The 16,930-nt window shown below is 44.4% G+C and overlaps 1 protein-coding gene across 1 annotated transcript in view; it reads left to right on the top strand.

Annotated features, from left to right (window-relative positions):
• The window catches only part of TEX15 (testis expressed 15, meiosis and synapsis associated), a 1,045,473-nt gene that overhangs the window by 541,542 nt on the left and 487,001 nt on the right, over positions 1-16,930 (top strand). Inside the window, exon 5 of the mRNA XM_085640942.1 lies at positions 15,534-15,683. Within this exon, the coding sequence (XP_085497068.1) occupies positions 15,534-15,683 (150 nt within the window). The remainder of the gene's footprint in view (positions 1-15,533; positions 15,684-16,930) is intronic.

The raw sequence follows: 16,930 nt of genomic DNA, 5'->3' as shown, positions 1-16,930 counted from the left end.
GTCGCTGTAATTGTTATTCATTGTTGGATAAATGCTCTTGTATTTACCAAAAAGAAAAATTGTGAAGCGTGGGATGATCGTGCAACTCACGGTGCGCCTCCTTAGCTAAGAGGTAGTGGACTCTTATAATCACGCGCATCTGACAGAGACGCTCACACAAAACACATACCCACTCATCATACTCAATTGAGTGGGTGTCAGCATACTCTAAAAAGAGTAGGGAGTGCCAATGCACCGGTGCAAACACAGGACCTAACGAGAAATATTCCGAGGCCCATGGTTATATCAAACCCACATGCATCCAAACTTCGTGGTGGGTGATTAAAAACACTCACTCGATCAGGTGAGCGTGCTGCTTGGTGATATCAAAATCGAGATCGCTAGCGTTGTTTATGAATTCGCAAATGTGTTAAAAACCAAAAGTCAAGTTCAAAAGGGGAGAGAGAAGAGGAGCTTACTAAAAACGCGATGTTTGCGTTCCTCCTGGGAGTCGGGGTCATATGGTTGGTTCACTACACAATCTAAATAGAGGTAAGTGAGAGAGAATGTCAAAATAACCCCAAAGGCATAGTATTACACGGAGCACAGGAAACGGGGGTTCCCGTAAATGGCCAAAGTACTCACTGTGTGGAACCGATCACCATGTGTTGTACCTAACAGCAGGACCAGCCGCATCTCCCCGCAGAATACGTTAACCGAAGCAGCAGCGTCCTGGATAAGCGGCTGCTTCCGGGTCACGTGGGTGATGGGTGTGGCTTAGCGGTCATGTGTACCGTACTGGGCAGCCTATGTTAACGGAGTCTATGCTGAGAGCAATAAAGTTAAATAAACAAAACTCCTGGCTGTGTGAACAATAAAAATGTTAAAAGGAACTCAGCAAGCATTATAGCGTTTTTAAATAATGCCCGTGTGTGCACTTGCTAGGGGGCGCGGTTAGTAATGGGAGCAGTAGATTTGGCTTAACACGTCCTATCAGTGCAATTGATCAAGTACGCTGTGCATACATTATTGTTGGTCGTGTTACGAACAGGCAACCATACAAAGACAAATATTAAGGAATAGGAGTGGCGCAAATAATATGTGACCAGAACAATTCTAATTGCAATACTAACGCGCTAGGTGTCAGGTGGTCAGAAAACCATAAACAGGCAATACATTTGCTTAGGTCAACATATTATCACCTCATGACTCTGAAATCGACATACGTCAAGGCTACCATTATATTACAGTGTATAAAAAACAGTCGTCTCCCATTGAAGAGGAGAGTAGTGAAATCGACATACGTTAAGGCTGCCATTATATTATAGTGTATAAAAAACAGACGTCTCCCATTGAAGACGTATATCGAATTCAGAGTTGAGGTGATACATTAGCGGGACTACTCAGACCACCTACGGGGGCGAATTACATAACTGAAATAACAACGGAAGAGGGGGACTTGGTTAGGTCACCGCTGGAAATTTTTAATACGATGTCCCGGTATTGTGAAACACTGTATGCGGTCTAACACTAACCTTTCCCAGTGGGACATAGTGGACTACTTGGATACCATAGCATTGGCATGGTTTAGCAATAGCGCTAGGCAGTATACTTCCCATAACGGTAGAAGATGTAAGGCAAGTAATAAGTAGTATGCCAGCTGGGAAGGCTCCGGGGGCTGATGGGCTAACGGCGGCCTTCTATAAAGAGTACTCAGATATTCTGGCGCCACGCCTGTTGCAGGTATTCCTCGAGGCCATGGACACAGGTATCCTTCCCCCGACCCTCAGAGAGGCTACCATAATAACGCTGCTGAAACCGGATAAAGACCCTAAAGCGCCTGAATCATACCGCCCGCTCTCCCTCATAAATCTGGACGCTAAAATCTATGCCAAACTCATAGCGAATAGGTTGCAGCCCATGCTACCGCAGATAGCACTGCCAGACCAGTCTGGTTTTATACCAGGCCGCTCGACTGCCCACAATCTACGTACACTGTTTGGCATACTACACTATCTGGCCCCACATGTCCAGGCCGTTGCTGCATTGCTGGATCCAACGAAGGCATTTGATTCTCTGGAATGGCGAATTCTTTTTGTCCTGCTGCCTCGCATGGGGTTCAGCCCCCTCTTTATGAAGCAAATACAGCTGTTGTATACGAATCCTATGGCACGGGTACGAGTAAATGGACCGGTGTCGGGACCCTTCACTATAACTAGGGGAACACGACAGGGTTGCCCACTGTCGCCACTGCTGTTTGCTATTGCTACGGAACCATTGGCGGCTCGGCTCCGCCAACACCACACGCAAAGAAGCATAGGGTTCACGTCCAGGGGACTGCTGATCTCTATGTACGCCGATGACATGACGATATATCTTACGAATCCTAGGGACAATTTTGTGGAAATTATGCATGAGATTGTTCGCTATGGTGGCCTCACAGGCATTCAGGTGAATTGGTCCAAGTCAGGGATATTTCCGCTAACTGACGGTATCACCCAGTTTGACGGAGAATACCCTATACAGTGGGAAAGTGCGGAAGTCAAATACTTAGGAATATGGGTGAGCAGATAGGTGCAGGACGTATGGTTGGGAAACTACGAGAGGGTGATGGACTGGATAGAGAGCAAAAATCAGAAATGGAAACACCTGCCGTTGTCATTAATGGGGCGTATAGCCATAATCAAAATGGTGATTCTGCCAAAGCTCCTATATTTGTTTGTGAATATTTCAATGCCATTAAACACACACTTTTTCAGAAAGCTAAGGTCCCACGCCCTCGATTTGTTATGGGCGGGTGGGCATCCGAGAGCATCCTGGAAGTTGCTGACACTTCCCTTCGCCCAGGGGGATCTGGGGGCCCCCGACTTCGAGCTATATGCTTATAGTGCTCAGGCGCAATATTTGTACATTTGGCAGCACCCCACGCCTTTCCAACCCCACGTAGCGATAGAAACTGATAGAGTAGCTCCCACTCCGTTGAACATGGCGGTATACCAGCCTTATAAAAGGCCTCATTTAGAAATTGACACGGTGGAAGCACTGAGGTGGGCATGGTCAGGGATCGCTAAAAGGGCCAAACTCGAGGAATTATACGCACTATCTATGCCGCTGGGGGGGAATCCGCTCTTAACCCCGCTAATGGACAAAGCGGTTACACTTCGAGCTATGGCACACAAACTGGTGAAGGGCGCGGATCTCTATCCGGAAAATACCTTCCTTACGATCCAACAGATGTGTAAGGCCCAGGTACCCACGGCATCAGACACACTTTTGTATTACCAGCTTCGAGCCGCATGCCATGCTAGTTATGTGTCCTTTCCGCAGGCACCACCCGCGCTACCTGCACTTGAGAATGTGTTGGCGAATCCGTCTCCTCGCAAATTGATTACACGTATATACAATATTACACAAAAGTAATCGCCAATAATGGTGTGTACGGCCAGGGCAGACTGGGAGAAAGACGCAGGCGTTGTAATCACGGATAAACAGTGGCACTATTGCTGTTCTCAGCTCAAACATTTATCACCTAATTATAGATTACGGCTAATTCACTTTAATTTTTTGCATAGACTATATCGCACGCCCTCCCAGCTGCATCGCATGGGCATACACCCAGACACAAACTGTTGGAGGTGTGGTGCTCCTAGTGCCACATTCTCGCATCTGTCATGGGACTGTGGCCCGATAGGAAGGTACTGGGAGGAAGTGTTTGAGCATGTCCGACAAATCACGAAACATAGGGTACCTGCCTCTCCGCTGACGGCGCTTCTGGGGTTTGTATTTGAGGTCCCGAAGGCCTCCCATAGACTTACGGCCACGCTGTTGCTGCTGGCGAAAAGGCAGGTGGCAATTCACTGGAAAAAACAACAGGCCCCCATCATAGCAACATGGGTCAATACAGTGATTTACTGTAAAGACCAGTTGTCGCACTATTGGGAGTTAATGCCCACGAGATCTAGGCCGGCGGATATCTGGGGTATTACTCCAGCCCCAGATCTCCCAGAAGCCAACACGTTCTCCCGTCGCGGCCCGATCCGGCCGCCGAATTTCAACAGGGGGCACATGGGATTGCAGGAGCCAAGTGCACCAACAGGAAGGCCCCTCTGTGTCAGGAGCACAAGAAACACTGGGTGGGCACAAGGCGGTTGGCCGATCCACTCGAATCGCCGGTGCGCCACAGGGAGATACAGAAGGGGGGCATAACAAGACTTCCTCCTAATTGCCCCTTGCGCCGTTCTTGCCGCTGGCCCCCACCTCCTAGAATTTCAAGCCTCCACGGGGCGACGCAATATGGGGCGAATCGAACGGGCCCAGGCCACGACGCACTCCTGCCAAGCTGGCCCATGCGGCCAGAGACGCTACTCCCGTCCGCCATCTCACGGTGTGGCTGCCCAGCCACCACATGTGGCCCGATCCGGCCACTGAAAGAGATGAGAGCACGGGAAGCATAGGGAGCCTGCGACCACACCCAGGAGAACCAAGCCCAACAAGGCGGTCTCAAACTCCCCACGTCCTCGGGGCAATTGTCCCAACTCCTCACGCGACCCAGTAGAGGCTTGGAGGAAAGGGCGGGAGGGGCCAGCTCACTTACCGAACCACCGCCTCCCCTTCATGCAGATAACACCGGCACAGCACCCCAGGCCTCGAAGCCAGCACTAGGGGCCACAGGCAAATCCTCAGGCACTCCGCACGCGAAGCAGGGCCACGCCTCAACTCCAGCTATATTCGAGGCTGGCCACCGCCCAAGCTGCTCCACCTAAATCTCGTCAGCCAGACCTCCAGGCCATGCACGTCGGGAAAAGCACCTCCAAACCGCTCGGAACCAGCCGTTGTTGTCGCCGCTGTGTTCCCTTCACGTTCCTCACCCCCTCAGATGGTTTTCCTCCGATGAATAGCCGACGAGGCAGGATAATTTTAGGATAATGAAGACCGGCTCAGCGGAGCTCGCCTAAGTCACGACCGCCATGTTGGCTCGCTAGGCCATGACCCATGGAACAGCAGGTTTGCTTTAAATAGGACCAGTCCTTCGCCAATTTTCGTGTCTCAGCTGCTACTTCAGGGGCTGCTGTTGCTGCTCATCTATTTATGGATGTGCAATTTGAAAGTGGACGCAGCTCAAAAAGCAAATTTGCCCTTTAAGGGTCCCAGGCTGTTTGGGCAAAAATTGAAGACATTTTCAAAACGTTGGTGGAAAACAAGAAATTGATGACGCCAGTAAGGCCCTTTCAAAGGGGCAGAGGTTTTGCATTTTAAAAACTTTTCCTTACAGCTCAGTGAGGGGTTAATCCCAGCCCTTTTGTGGTTAGGTTCGCGGCCAGGGCACCCCGAATCCAGAGAAATGGTTCCAGTCTTCTTCCTTGGCTGCCAATCCCCAGCATACCAAGGCATGACTACCTGAGTGCCTCTCCAGTGGGAGGACACCTTCTAGACTTTGGGTGACGATGGCAGGAGGACGTTTTGAATGCCTTTGCATTACAAGTAGTGTCCAAGGGGTGTCTTTTGGAATTTGCGGTGAACCCAGGATCGTTCTTCAGGGACACTCCTCTTCCACGGCATCCAGTCCATCGCCTTGCCCTTTTAAATTTAGTGCACCAACTACTGGACAAAGAGGCAGTGGTTCAAGTTCCCCAGATGGAAGACAGGTGGGGCTTTTACTCCATTCTCTTTCTAGTGCAAAAGTATCAAGGCACTAATGCCCGGTGTTGGATTTAAAGGTATTAATTTTTTTTCTTGGTCACAAGAACTTTCAAAATAGTCACCCTACAGAGCATCTTTATCCTGTTGAGAAAGGGCCAGTTTGTCACATCTTTGAACATGCTGGACCCATTTTTGGATGTCCCAATCGGTCATCTTCAGCAACAATACCGAAGGTTTTCAGTGGATGGCCGGCATAACCAGTTTTGATTACTCCCCTTGGGTTTGGCATCGCCTCTGACAGTTTTCACCAAGCTCTTGGCTCCACATGTGGGTATTTTGCACTCTCAAGGTATTCTGGTGTTTCCTTACCTCAACGATTAGTTAATTGCCTCTTCTTTTCTTTCTAAGTCTTACCAAGACATTGCAGAAGTGTGTGTGTCCTGTTGCGCATTCATGGATTTCTGTTCAACATGAAAAGTCCCACCTTCAACCATCCCTGTCTCTGCAGTTTATAGGGGCCCTCTTCTGAATGGACTTGCGGAAGGTTTTTCTGGCTCCGGCACGACTGGACAAAATGATGTTGCACCTTTCAACCTTTTATCTCTTACATCCGCTCAAGTGAAACACCGGCTGAGGAATCAAGGAGAAATGGCATCCACTTTGGGTCTGGTACCCTGGAGCTGTCTGCATCTATATACCATTGTACATCATATTCTCCATCACTGGAATCCAGTGTCTCAGGATTTTGAGGCATGGGTTCCAGACACTCGCCAGATTTTGCTGGACTTACAGTGGTGGTTGAACCCAGACAATCTCAACAAGGGTCATCTGTTGAGTGTTTCCCCTCCTGTGATCATCTCCACTGCTGCCAGCGGTCACGGGTGGGGAGCAGTCATGGGCAGTCTTACCGCACAAGGGTAATGGAACAGTGGGGAGTCTCTCGATTCTTCGAACTGGAAGAAGCTGGCTGCAGTTCGGGCTGCTTTGTTTCATTTCCTCCAATCCATGAGGGGTCAGGGCTGCTTGTGTATCCAAACAGACAACCAGGTCACAAGGTCTTACGTTTGTCGTCAGGGGTATGATTCCCTTGTCCCATCCTGGGAGATGGGGCTGTGGGCTGAATGGAATCTTCTCTATCGGTCAGCAGTCTATCTTCTGGGGAAGGAGAATGGGCCTGCAGACCAGCTCAGTCAGAGGTTTGCATTGTCAGTATCTCTGTGTCTCTCCCCCAGGAAATTTCTGGAGATGTGTTGGAGGTTCGGCTACTCCTGGATAGACCGGTTTGCAACAGAGACCAATGTCCTTCTTCCCCTCTTCTGATCCTTGATTCCCTCTCAGAGCCTGGGCAACGGATTCCCCATATGATTCCCTGGCCAAGGGGTCACCTGTATTGTTTCCTCATATCCTCTTGATACCCAGGGTGTTGCAGGAGATGAAGTCCGATCGCACTCAGTTTCTTCTAGTGGCTCCTGGGTGGTCGAAGAGGCTTTGGTTCACTTTGCCTCCTCAGCTATCAGTGGGTGGTCTCTGGGTGTTTCCTCTTTTTCCTTCTCCTCTGAGTCATCCCCTTCTGGAGACTTCCTCCCTACAGCATCTCAATGTGGGGGGTATGGCTGCTGAGCAGATGACTGTTGGATCTGGGTTGATCATAGGTTGTTGCCACCTTTATGCAGTTGTCTTGCAAGCCCTCCACTCGCAGGTCGGACATTCGACATTGGGAGCACTTTGCTAAGTGGTATGATACTAAAGGGTTGATTTCAACCTCCTGTCCTCCTTTAAGTATTTTGGTTTTCTTACAGGATGGCTTCACAGTGGGTTTGGTGGTTTCTAACCTTAGAGCCTAGTGGGTGACTCTTTGAGCCTTTCATGGGGATGATCTGTCCGAAATTGTGCCTTTGGCCTCTCGTCTCCTTAGGGGTTTCTTTCTGCAAAGGCCAGTTTCCAATTCTTCGGTTCCTCTGTGGGATCTGCCTCTGATGCTCCAGGGTCTGACTGGTCCTCCTTTTGCGCCACTAAATGTAGTTACTTTCAACTTTCTTACGGAGAAGGTGGGGTTTCTGGTAGCTGTGTGTTCGGGAACAAGGGTTGGAGAAATTGGGGCCTTAATGTCAATTTATCTGTTTCCTCCTGGATAAAGTTGCTTTTCGACCAGTCCTGGCTATTGCTCCTAAGGTTCCCTCCTGATTTCATTGTTTGGAGGCCATTGTCCTTCTGGTATTCTTTCCTGATCTTGTCCGCTGAAGAAGTTGTTTTGCATTTACAGGATCATTGCAGGACTTTGTCCATTTATTTGGAACGTTTGTTATCCTTTCAGAAGACTGATTCCCTTTTTGTTACCTTTGGTCTTTCCAATTAGGGTTTGCGTCCTTCTACTGCTACCCTTTCAGGGTGGATTAAGTCTGCCATCATGAGGGCTTACAAGGTGTCAGGTCATAGTCTTCTACCCGCAGGTGCAAGGTCGTTCAATTAGGAGTGTCAGTACCTCTAGGGCTATCTTTCGAGGTGCCTGTTTGAGGGATGTGTGTGCTGATGTTGAACGAAATCAATGAGGCAGTTGATGAAGTTCCCAACACACAAGATCCTGGAGTTGTAACTGATGATTATATATCCAGTCCACCAGTATTTGGAAATCCTTTTATGAGTACGCTTTTCCCAAAGATATAAAAGAATAAAGACATCCAATTTAAATATAGGGAAACATTTGAACTAGAACTTAGCAGGGGGGTGGGATGGAGGCTTCAGGGTGCAGGGTAGGTAGATTGCGTGGGGGGTAGGGAGGGCAAGGTGGGTTGGCGGGTGCACAATTGGTGTTTTTACATGTATTGTCATGGCATTCGTCTTAACGTAAAAATTAAAGTCTATAATAGTGTTTCTTGTAAACGTTCTCTGCACTTTCTGTATTGCTTGGCGAGTCCTGGTAAACAGCCTGTATCTCATAAGGATGATGGATAGAAAGGGTCAAATTTGTATCTGCTCCTTAAATATATGTGGCCTTAATGACAGAAAAAAAAGAGGTTTATTAGCTAAGGTCATACTATTTATGCAGATAGATGTGCTATAACTGCAAGAAACCCACATACCTTGGAGTAAACGGGGTTGGTTGAAGGACTTGGGCCTTGACTTATTGGCATGTGCTCGTCAAGGTACTACAACACTGGGGGTTGCTATCCTAGCGAAGTGAGGCGTTGGAATATGTAAACGTATCAAGGAGGATACATTGGGTCAATGGGTGATTCTGGAATCTGTAATTAATGAAACTCTGTTTTCAATCTGCTCATTATATGGGTCGAATCTGGATGACCCGGAAGTCCTGAATTACTTAAGCATAGAATTGGCCTTATAGCCACACCTGTTAATCCTCTGTGGAGATTTTAATATTTATTTAGATAGTTACTTCAATCTTCATTACAATGCTCCGTATCAAGGAAGAAAGGTCAGGATCTTCAAGGCTCTTCGAGGATTAGTCAGGGAACATGGACTGGCATAGGCATAGGTAGGGGATCCAGGGTTCACCTTTTATTCGGCTCCCCATAATAAATTAGTTTGTCTAGATTATATTTTCATGTCACAACATACTGCTGAGAAAGTTAGTATTGAGCTCCCCCGTAGGATTATTTCAGATCATAATCCGTTAGTAGTGGAACTTCAGTTAAGTGGCATCCTAAGAGCCCAGAGGAAATGGACTTTCGAAAGGAAGCTGCTATTTGATCAGGCATATTGTGAGCATGTGGCTAAGTGGATTATGGAATTTTTAAAAGGGGCACCGCTTCTGAAACTATAGTGTGGGATGCGTTTAAAGCGGTTGTACGCGGTGAGACCCTTCGCTTTTCTATTCATCGGCAGAGGATGGTACAGGAAAAGATCAGAGGATGGGTTGAACAGCTCAGGTTGGCTGAGGTTGAGCTCATGAAGAAAATAGGGGGGGGCTCAAAATACAGATGAGTGCCAACGGCTCATTGCTGTTATGAAATCTAGAAAACATCAGCACTTTGGAGAAGAACTCGCTATTAAATATGTACAGTATATAAAATAAAATATTTACTGTATAGGGCCGATATATACGAACTTGGGGAAAATACGGGGAGGGTTTTGGCTAAGCGTTTACAACAGAGGGGAGTGTTGAATAGAATCTGTAGGATCAAAGATCATCTAGATCAGATCCAGGACGCTCCAACAGGAGTTTTGGATGTATTCCAGAGCTTCTACGGGCAACTGTACACCGCGGAAGTAGATGTGACCGGGGAAGTTCTAGAGGAGTTTTTCAGAGATCAGGAAACAATGAAGGTGACATGTGAACAAAATAAGATCCTTGCAGCCCCGATTACATGGGAAGAGATCGAAAGTGCTATAATCTCGCTGGCTCGCCGGTTAGGCAGTGGGCCCAGACAGGATACCTTTAGAATTTTTTAGGACATTTCCGCAAGCACTCTGGATAGATCTTGTGTCTTTATTTCAACTTGCCCAAAGGGGTCAGACGCCTGAATCTTGGTGGAAGACTAACATAGTAGTATTTAAAACAAGCATTTGCAATGCAATAGGTCTCACATTTGCGAGACTTTGAGCTACTGGCATTGAAAATAACAAACCTTTTATTTATGTGTTGGTTTCGAAAACAGATAAATAAAAGGCATTGTGATTTGCAATGCCAATAGCTTAAAAATTTGCAAATGCGAGACCTATTGCATTGCAAATGTTTATTTACACAGAGCAATCTATACAATTTTCTCACTTTGCCTTTAGTAGCATAACCTTGACTTTTTCCATAGACAATGCCGCAATGACCACTGAGACCACTTTGATGGCACATGATTGCAGAATAACCCCTAATCTCTAGCACACACCACTTTCACGTTCCTGTTTCTTCACAGCGTCCTCGGTTTTCACAAATAAAAATCCACACTGAAAGCTGTTGCAGACTTTTTGTGACTAATGTTACAGCTCAGTACATTTCCTTTTAAAGCGATAAAACCGAGATGCCGGGTCTCTTTCCTTGATTTCTCTTCCTTTCAGCAGTATGACTTGGGTTATTAATAACAAAAATTAATCAGCACGCAAGGGATTGATTTCACTTTTTAAAAATAGAAACTTCAGAACTAGTGTTTCCTTTCTCCGGCTCATTATTTCACAAACACCTGCTTTACTTAGCCTCAACTATTGAAATATGAAAGAATTGTGGACAAACTACTCTCTTGTTGAACTTGAATTTTGCTGCAGCCGCCATGCATTGAGCTACAAACACTTCTTGGAGGAATCTAAGCTCATTAAACCGAAGCGACGTGATCAGTGTTGATGGTATGTGGGAAGCAGTGCCATACGCGTGCACATCTCCTGTCCTCCATAGGTGCACATCTGCTATCTCTTGTGCTAACGCGAGCAAAAGAGACGTGCTTGGACATCTCCTGTCCCCCTTCCGAACAGGAACCGACGACAGTAGATCTCGATAGACCTAAAAAAGACAAACCCGAACTTAACCCATCATCATATAGACCCCTGTCGCTTATTAGTGCTGCTAGTAAGATCTATTAAAAAATAATAGCCTCTAGGCTAGGTAAGATCATCACTCCTTTGGTCTCTATCCACAAACATGGGTTTATCCCAGGTAGGGATACGACAGATCACGTCAGGCGTGTCATCGCCCTTCTTGACTGGGCTCAGGCCACGAAGTCACCGCTCGGGTTGATCCTGTTGGACACAGAGAAAGCGTTCGACAGGGTCTCTTGGTGGTTTTTGTGGTCTGTCCTGCCATGGAAGGGGCTATGTACTGAATTTATTCAAGCAGTACAGGCACTTTATATATCACCTGAAGTTCGGATTCGTATAGCGGGACAAGAATCTAAATCTTTGGGTATAAGCAGAGGCGCTAGGCAGGGGTGCCCTTGCTCTCTTTTGTTATTTTCTTTATACATTGATCCTTTCCCCAATAAATTAGACGCGAACATGAATATATAATCAGTGAAGGTTAACAATACGGAGTATACATCATTGGCGTATGCTGATGACATCGCAATACCTACTAGTGATTTAAGATCAGCTCTCCCAGCAGTGAAGGCTTTGGCAGAACAATTTGGGACCGTCTCAGGGTATAAATTAAATATTGATAAGACCCAGGTTCTGCACTCTGATACCCTATGCCCTGTAGATCTCGCAATTGTTTCTGAAACAACATATCTGGGGGTTAAGATCACAGCAGCAGTAGACCATATACCGGTATTAAATAATATGCCAATGATCGAAACTGTCAATAAGACATTGGAGAGGTTAGATCACTTACATCTATCATTACATGGACGAAGTAACGTTATTAAAATGTCGATCTTTCCAAAATGTTTATATCTGTTCAGGACCATACCTCTGGAGTTCTCTGCATCTTGCTTAGAAAAGGCAGAAAGGGTATGCTTTAGATTTCTATGGGGGTATCATAGATCAAGAAGAGCTGCCAAATGGATGATACTTCCAAGATTGGGGGGGATGGGCTGTACCCAGTCTCCTCCTCTATCATTGGGCAGCACTTCAGCAACATGGTAGCTAGACCAACCATATATGAAATAGCACTGGGGGACGATGCTAGGCAATGCTTAGTCAGGATATTAGAACCCAGCTACTACAAAAAGACTAGATTTAAAATAATTCATGCAGCCTATTCAATATGGAGACAAATACGACGTAGATTGAAGATTTCAAATATAACTGCATATACTCCATTCTCGGCTTGTGGCCTTCTACCACCAATTTTCCAAGAACTACTTTTAGATGGAGGAATGTTGGAATTAATGTTCTGGGGGATGTTTGTAGTGAAGGTCAAATAGCTTCATTTATGCTTTTACAAGAGAAGTTCGGGCTCTGCAGAAGAGATTTCTTTAAGTACTTGCAGATTCAGAGCTTTTTGGGTAGAAATATGCAAGGGCCAAATGCAAATCTGGGAAAAATAGGTCTGGTGGAAACAATATGAAGTAGATCTCGGATTGGGAAAATCTATCAAATGTTACTGGAAGCACTTCCCGATTAATTTAAATAGCCAGAATAGTAAGTGGGAGAGAACGTTCGGGAAGGAAGGAATAGGTATAGAGGGTTCACTGGAATTATCTAATCAGATTTCAGTAACAGGAAGTCTGAGGACCCAACACTATATGTCTGTTTTTGATTTATACTATGCTCCTGCAAAGGTATCTAAATCGGGGAGTTTACGCAGTGGTTCATGTAGCAGTTGTGGGACACAGGCTGCTGATACCATACACAAATTCTATGCATGTCCTAGCTTAGCAATGTTTTTACAGGACGTTGAATCCTTTCTGAATATGTTGTTAGGTATTCCGGTTTTAATGACAGCAGATTTAATAATTTTGGGTATAAAATGTAATATGGAGGGTAATGCTCGGACAAGATTTGAGATCGGATGTGTATTTATTGCCATGGCTATTGTGCGATTATGTATTACTTCCCAGTGGATAAGCCCTGATTCTCCCACTCATCAACTGGCGGTCTAGGATATTCGCTATATACAATATTGAATCTTCAGTATATTGGTTAAGAGGACGCAGGAGACGAGAATTGGGGCAAAAAATCTGGGCTCCTATTACTAGATGGATAGAGTAAAATAGGATAAGACAACCTAGCGGAGAAGCAGGGAAATGCTCTTCTTTGGTCTTCTTTCTTCTGCTATCTTTCTTTTGTCTCTTTTTTTACCGCTTTTTCTTCTTTTTGGCTCTGCTTCTATTCTTTAGGATTTGCATTATGAAATTATATTATATCTTTTATTGCTGATTTGTTAAGATATTATGAAAGTCTCAGTGTATTATTTAATGATGAATTTGCCATGGCATGTTGATACTAAAGAAAAAATAAAAAAGAACTTAGCAGAGTTATTTATGTATGCAATTTGCCTCAGTTAGTGTATTCTGACAACTTGGTTCTGAAACCTGCAAACTCTGTTTGGAAAAGTAAAAGTCTACATATTGATGAGAATGAGAACACTGGAATTTATTGATATGGAGAAAATAGAAGATGCTGTTGCTATGGTTGAGCTCTGAGAAAAGACGCTTCTATGATTTCTGGGCAGATCTTTAAAAGTGGACCTTTATGAAAAGTACAAAACATTTGGGCTTCAAATTCCAAATAAAAAGCTTGAGCAGGATGAAAAAGATAAACCAAAGAAGAGAGATCATTTTCCAGATTAAAAGAATATATTGGATTACAAAAATCTAGTAAATCGGATGGAGTATAGAAAGTAGTCAGGGAAGCTGAAGGGAAAACTAGTGACCCTCAAGCTAATGACAAAGTAGAGGAGGCTGAAATCAAGTGGCAACTATCAGAAAAGAAATTCCTTTAATCGTAAGCAGAACAGCTTTTGTACAACAAAACTTAGCATTACTGGTGGTGGTGGACGAGCCAACAAATTAACAAGGAGAGGCTAGCCAGAGCTGAGCTAAGGGTTTGGCTCAGCTCTTAGAGCCCATGCACAAGGCGAGCCCTGAAAATGCTTGCTATGCAAATCAATCAACAATCATCACGTGAAATATATTCATAAAGTGTATTTTTTAACAAGTTGAAGCATTTGACATTAATACATCCCGTTATAGCGCTGCACTGAGAAATACTTATTAAAAGTGATAGTATTTAAACATGAACCGTTAGTGAATTAAGAGACAAGACATTTGTTAAGCAAACCTTATTTGTGGCCTAGATTATTATAAAGGAACATTATAGTCTATTAAATTAAACACAATAGAGTTTTGTACAACTGGTATTCTGAACTCACATATTTGAAAACTGCTTTCATACGGGATAATGAAGAAAATAGAGTTTTGGTGAAATTAGATATTTGCCTTAGATCACACAGTTCAAGAGGGAAAGCCACCATTTATCCAGGTTTTCTGGTTTCACTTTGTAGAAATCAGCTACTAAATGGGCATCTATTTGTTTTTCTGTTTTATGTTAATGCTTTGTTTTTACCTCTCTGTGCATTTTCTGCAGTTTTTATATAGGGAAAACTTAACCCAAAGGTATTGGAGCACTGTACATGAGCACCAGTTACATTACACAAGGTCCCGTTCATTTGTTTTAGGCACGGGGAGTTTTCTTGATTTGTCCAGAATCACAGGATGTTGAGCTGATGCCAAAATTTGAACCTGGTTCTCCAGTTCCAAAGTCTGCATCTCTGGCCGTAACCCCACATCATGGGTTTAGGCAACGTGACAGGAAGAATCCACTTGAAAGCTCAGCTTGTTATGGACTAGAGGTTCCAACAGGACCTCGGGCTGAGCCAGAGACATGCTTTAGACTCCAGCCTGGCTTGAGCTTTCAGTGGCTCGCCCACTTCTGGTTACTGGTAGCAGTTTGGTTGGAGATGATGAAGAGGTTAATGCGAGTGAGGTTGACAATAAAACAGTGAAAGATAAAAGTCAAAGAAGCAAACGTTAACAACTCTGTTGGACTAGTTGCTACTCATATTTTTCACAGGATAAAACAGAAGAATAAATAAATACTCATCAAGGTCTTTATGGATCAGTGGCCACATAATGGGAAACATCCTTTGATACATCAAGGCCCAAGTGTGCTTAAAGATGAATATGGAGAAATACATCCAGAAATGACCCATAAACCCTGCCCCTAATCATAATGAACTTGAAGCAGTACTAAACACAGCTTTATTTGATTGCCTACCTTGTTTAATGCGCATGAATGTGCCATCTGAGGAGTTACCTTCTTTATACAGTGAACGTAAACTAGTAATCTATGTGGATTGGATTTAAAACCAGAGCATATTTGGCTTACTTTATTTTCTTGTATTTGAGTAGATCTTGAGCTAATCTCAAATTGGCTTATTTGTGTTGTGCCTTGTTCTTTATACATTGTTTTAGAAATCATCAATTGTATTTCTCAAAGTTTAATAATTTCTACCTTTGTGTTTTGCTCAGGTCCTGTTTGGAAAGGTGAAAAAAGTTCATCCTGCTTTGAATAAGAAGAAACACTTTGTGTTAGATCCCACACCCAACTTTGATTGCCATATGTCAAGAAGTGCCCCCTGCTCCACTGAACTCATTGAACAGCAAGCCATTGGTTCATCAGTGAGTATTTCATATATATTTAATCTTTTATTGGAATGCCTGGAATTTGAACACCAAATATGCAGTGATAAACCTCAAGTTGGCTACATAATGATTTAGGACAGTGGTTCTTAGCCTGTGGTCCGCAGATCCTTGTGGGTCTGTGACACTCACTCAGGGGGTCTACGAAGCAAAATGTAAAATTGAAAACTTTAAAACATTCTGTAATGTAAAGGAATTTGAAACTGGAGGCTAACAATTAAGTTGGCAATTTGTGGGACCATTGCAAGTGCATCAAAGAGAATGAAGAATGGACGATGTGTGGAATCAATGGAATTTAGAAAGGTCCCACCCTCCCCATTAAAATTAAATTTTGTTTTTTTCTATTTGTGAATCAAATAAAATATTTAACCATTTGTGCATTTATTCGATGAGTGCTTGTTTCTGTTTTCTTGTGTATTGCTTTGAAGATCAAATCATCCAATTTGCTTAGCCCAAAGTCCCACACTTCCAGTTATGTCTCAGTTGAGGGGGTCCCCTGGATTTCCATTATATTTCAGTGGGTTCCCCAGATTCCAGTAATGATTAAGTGGTGTTCCACAGAAGTCAAAAGGTTGAGAACCACTGGTTTAGTGTTTGTGTTTGTTTTTAAGTATGTGTCACACAGAGGTGGTGACTTGTCTGTTTCGTAGGAAAAGTACATTATGTTTTGCTAATATCTTTAGCCCTGTTTTGATGAATCATCACAAAACTTGACAAAATAATTGTTCACTTTTGTTTGATGCCTGAAAATTTCATGCAGAATGATATCGGGGATAGTTATATGGGGGCACTAAAACGTAATTTCTCCATTTTAACACCCCTGGGGAACTTGGGAAGAGCTATGGAAACAATCTGCTTGAAGGCATTGCGCCAAATGTAGTATGTACACAGAGCTCAACAGTCTGCTGAGTGGTTTTGCAGATTTCATGTACATTTTTTCAGTGCTTTTTCTGCACTTTGAAAAAATGAATGTACAGAGAAACTACACTTAAATGGCCAGATGTCAGCTGACGTCTCACGTTCAGGATTGGAAATCCAGTGTGAGTGATCTATTGAGCTGAACATTTGTTCCATTTGCCATTTTATGATGTTGCATGTTATCTGCATGTACACCACAGACATTGTTCAGGAAAATTATTTCCTTGGGTGGTCATGGAGGAAGGTGATACACACAACACCCCCAGTGGCAGGGGCATTTCCCCCAGGGGTTCGGAAAGCAGTCTATA

The sequence above is a fragment of the Triturus cristatus genome, chromosome 2_2 (assembly GCF_964204655.1).
Source record: "Triturus cristatus chromosome 2_2, aTriCri1.1, whole genome shotgun sequence".
Taxonomy (NCBI): Eukaryota; Metazoa; Chordata; class Amphibia; order Caudata; family Salamandridae; genus Triturus; species Triturus cristatus.
The sequence above is the reverse complement of the archived record's forward strand: the minus strand, read 5'-3'. Positions and strand labels throughout refer to the sequence as shown.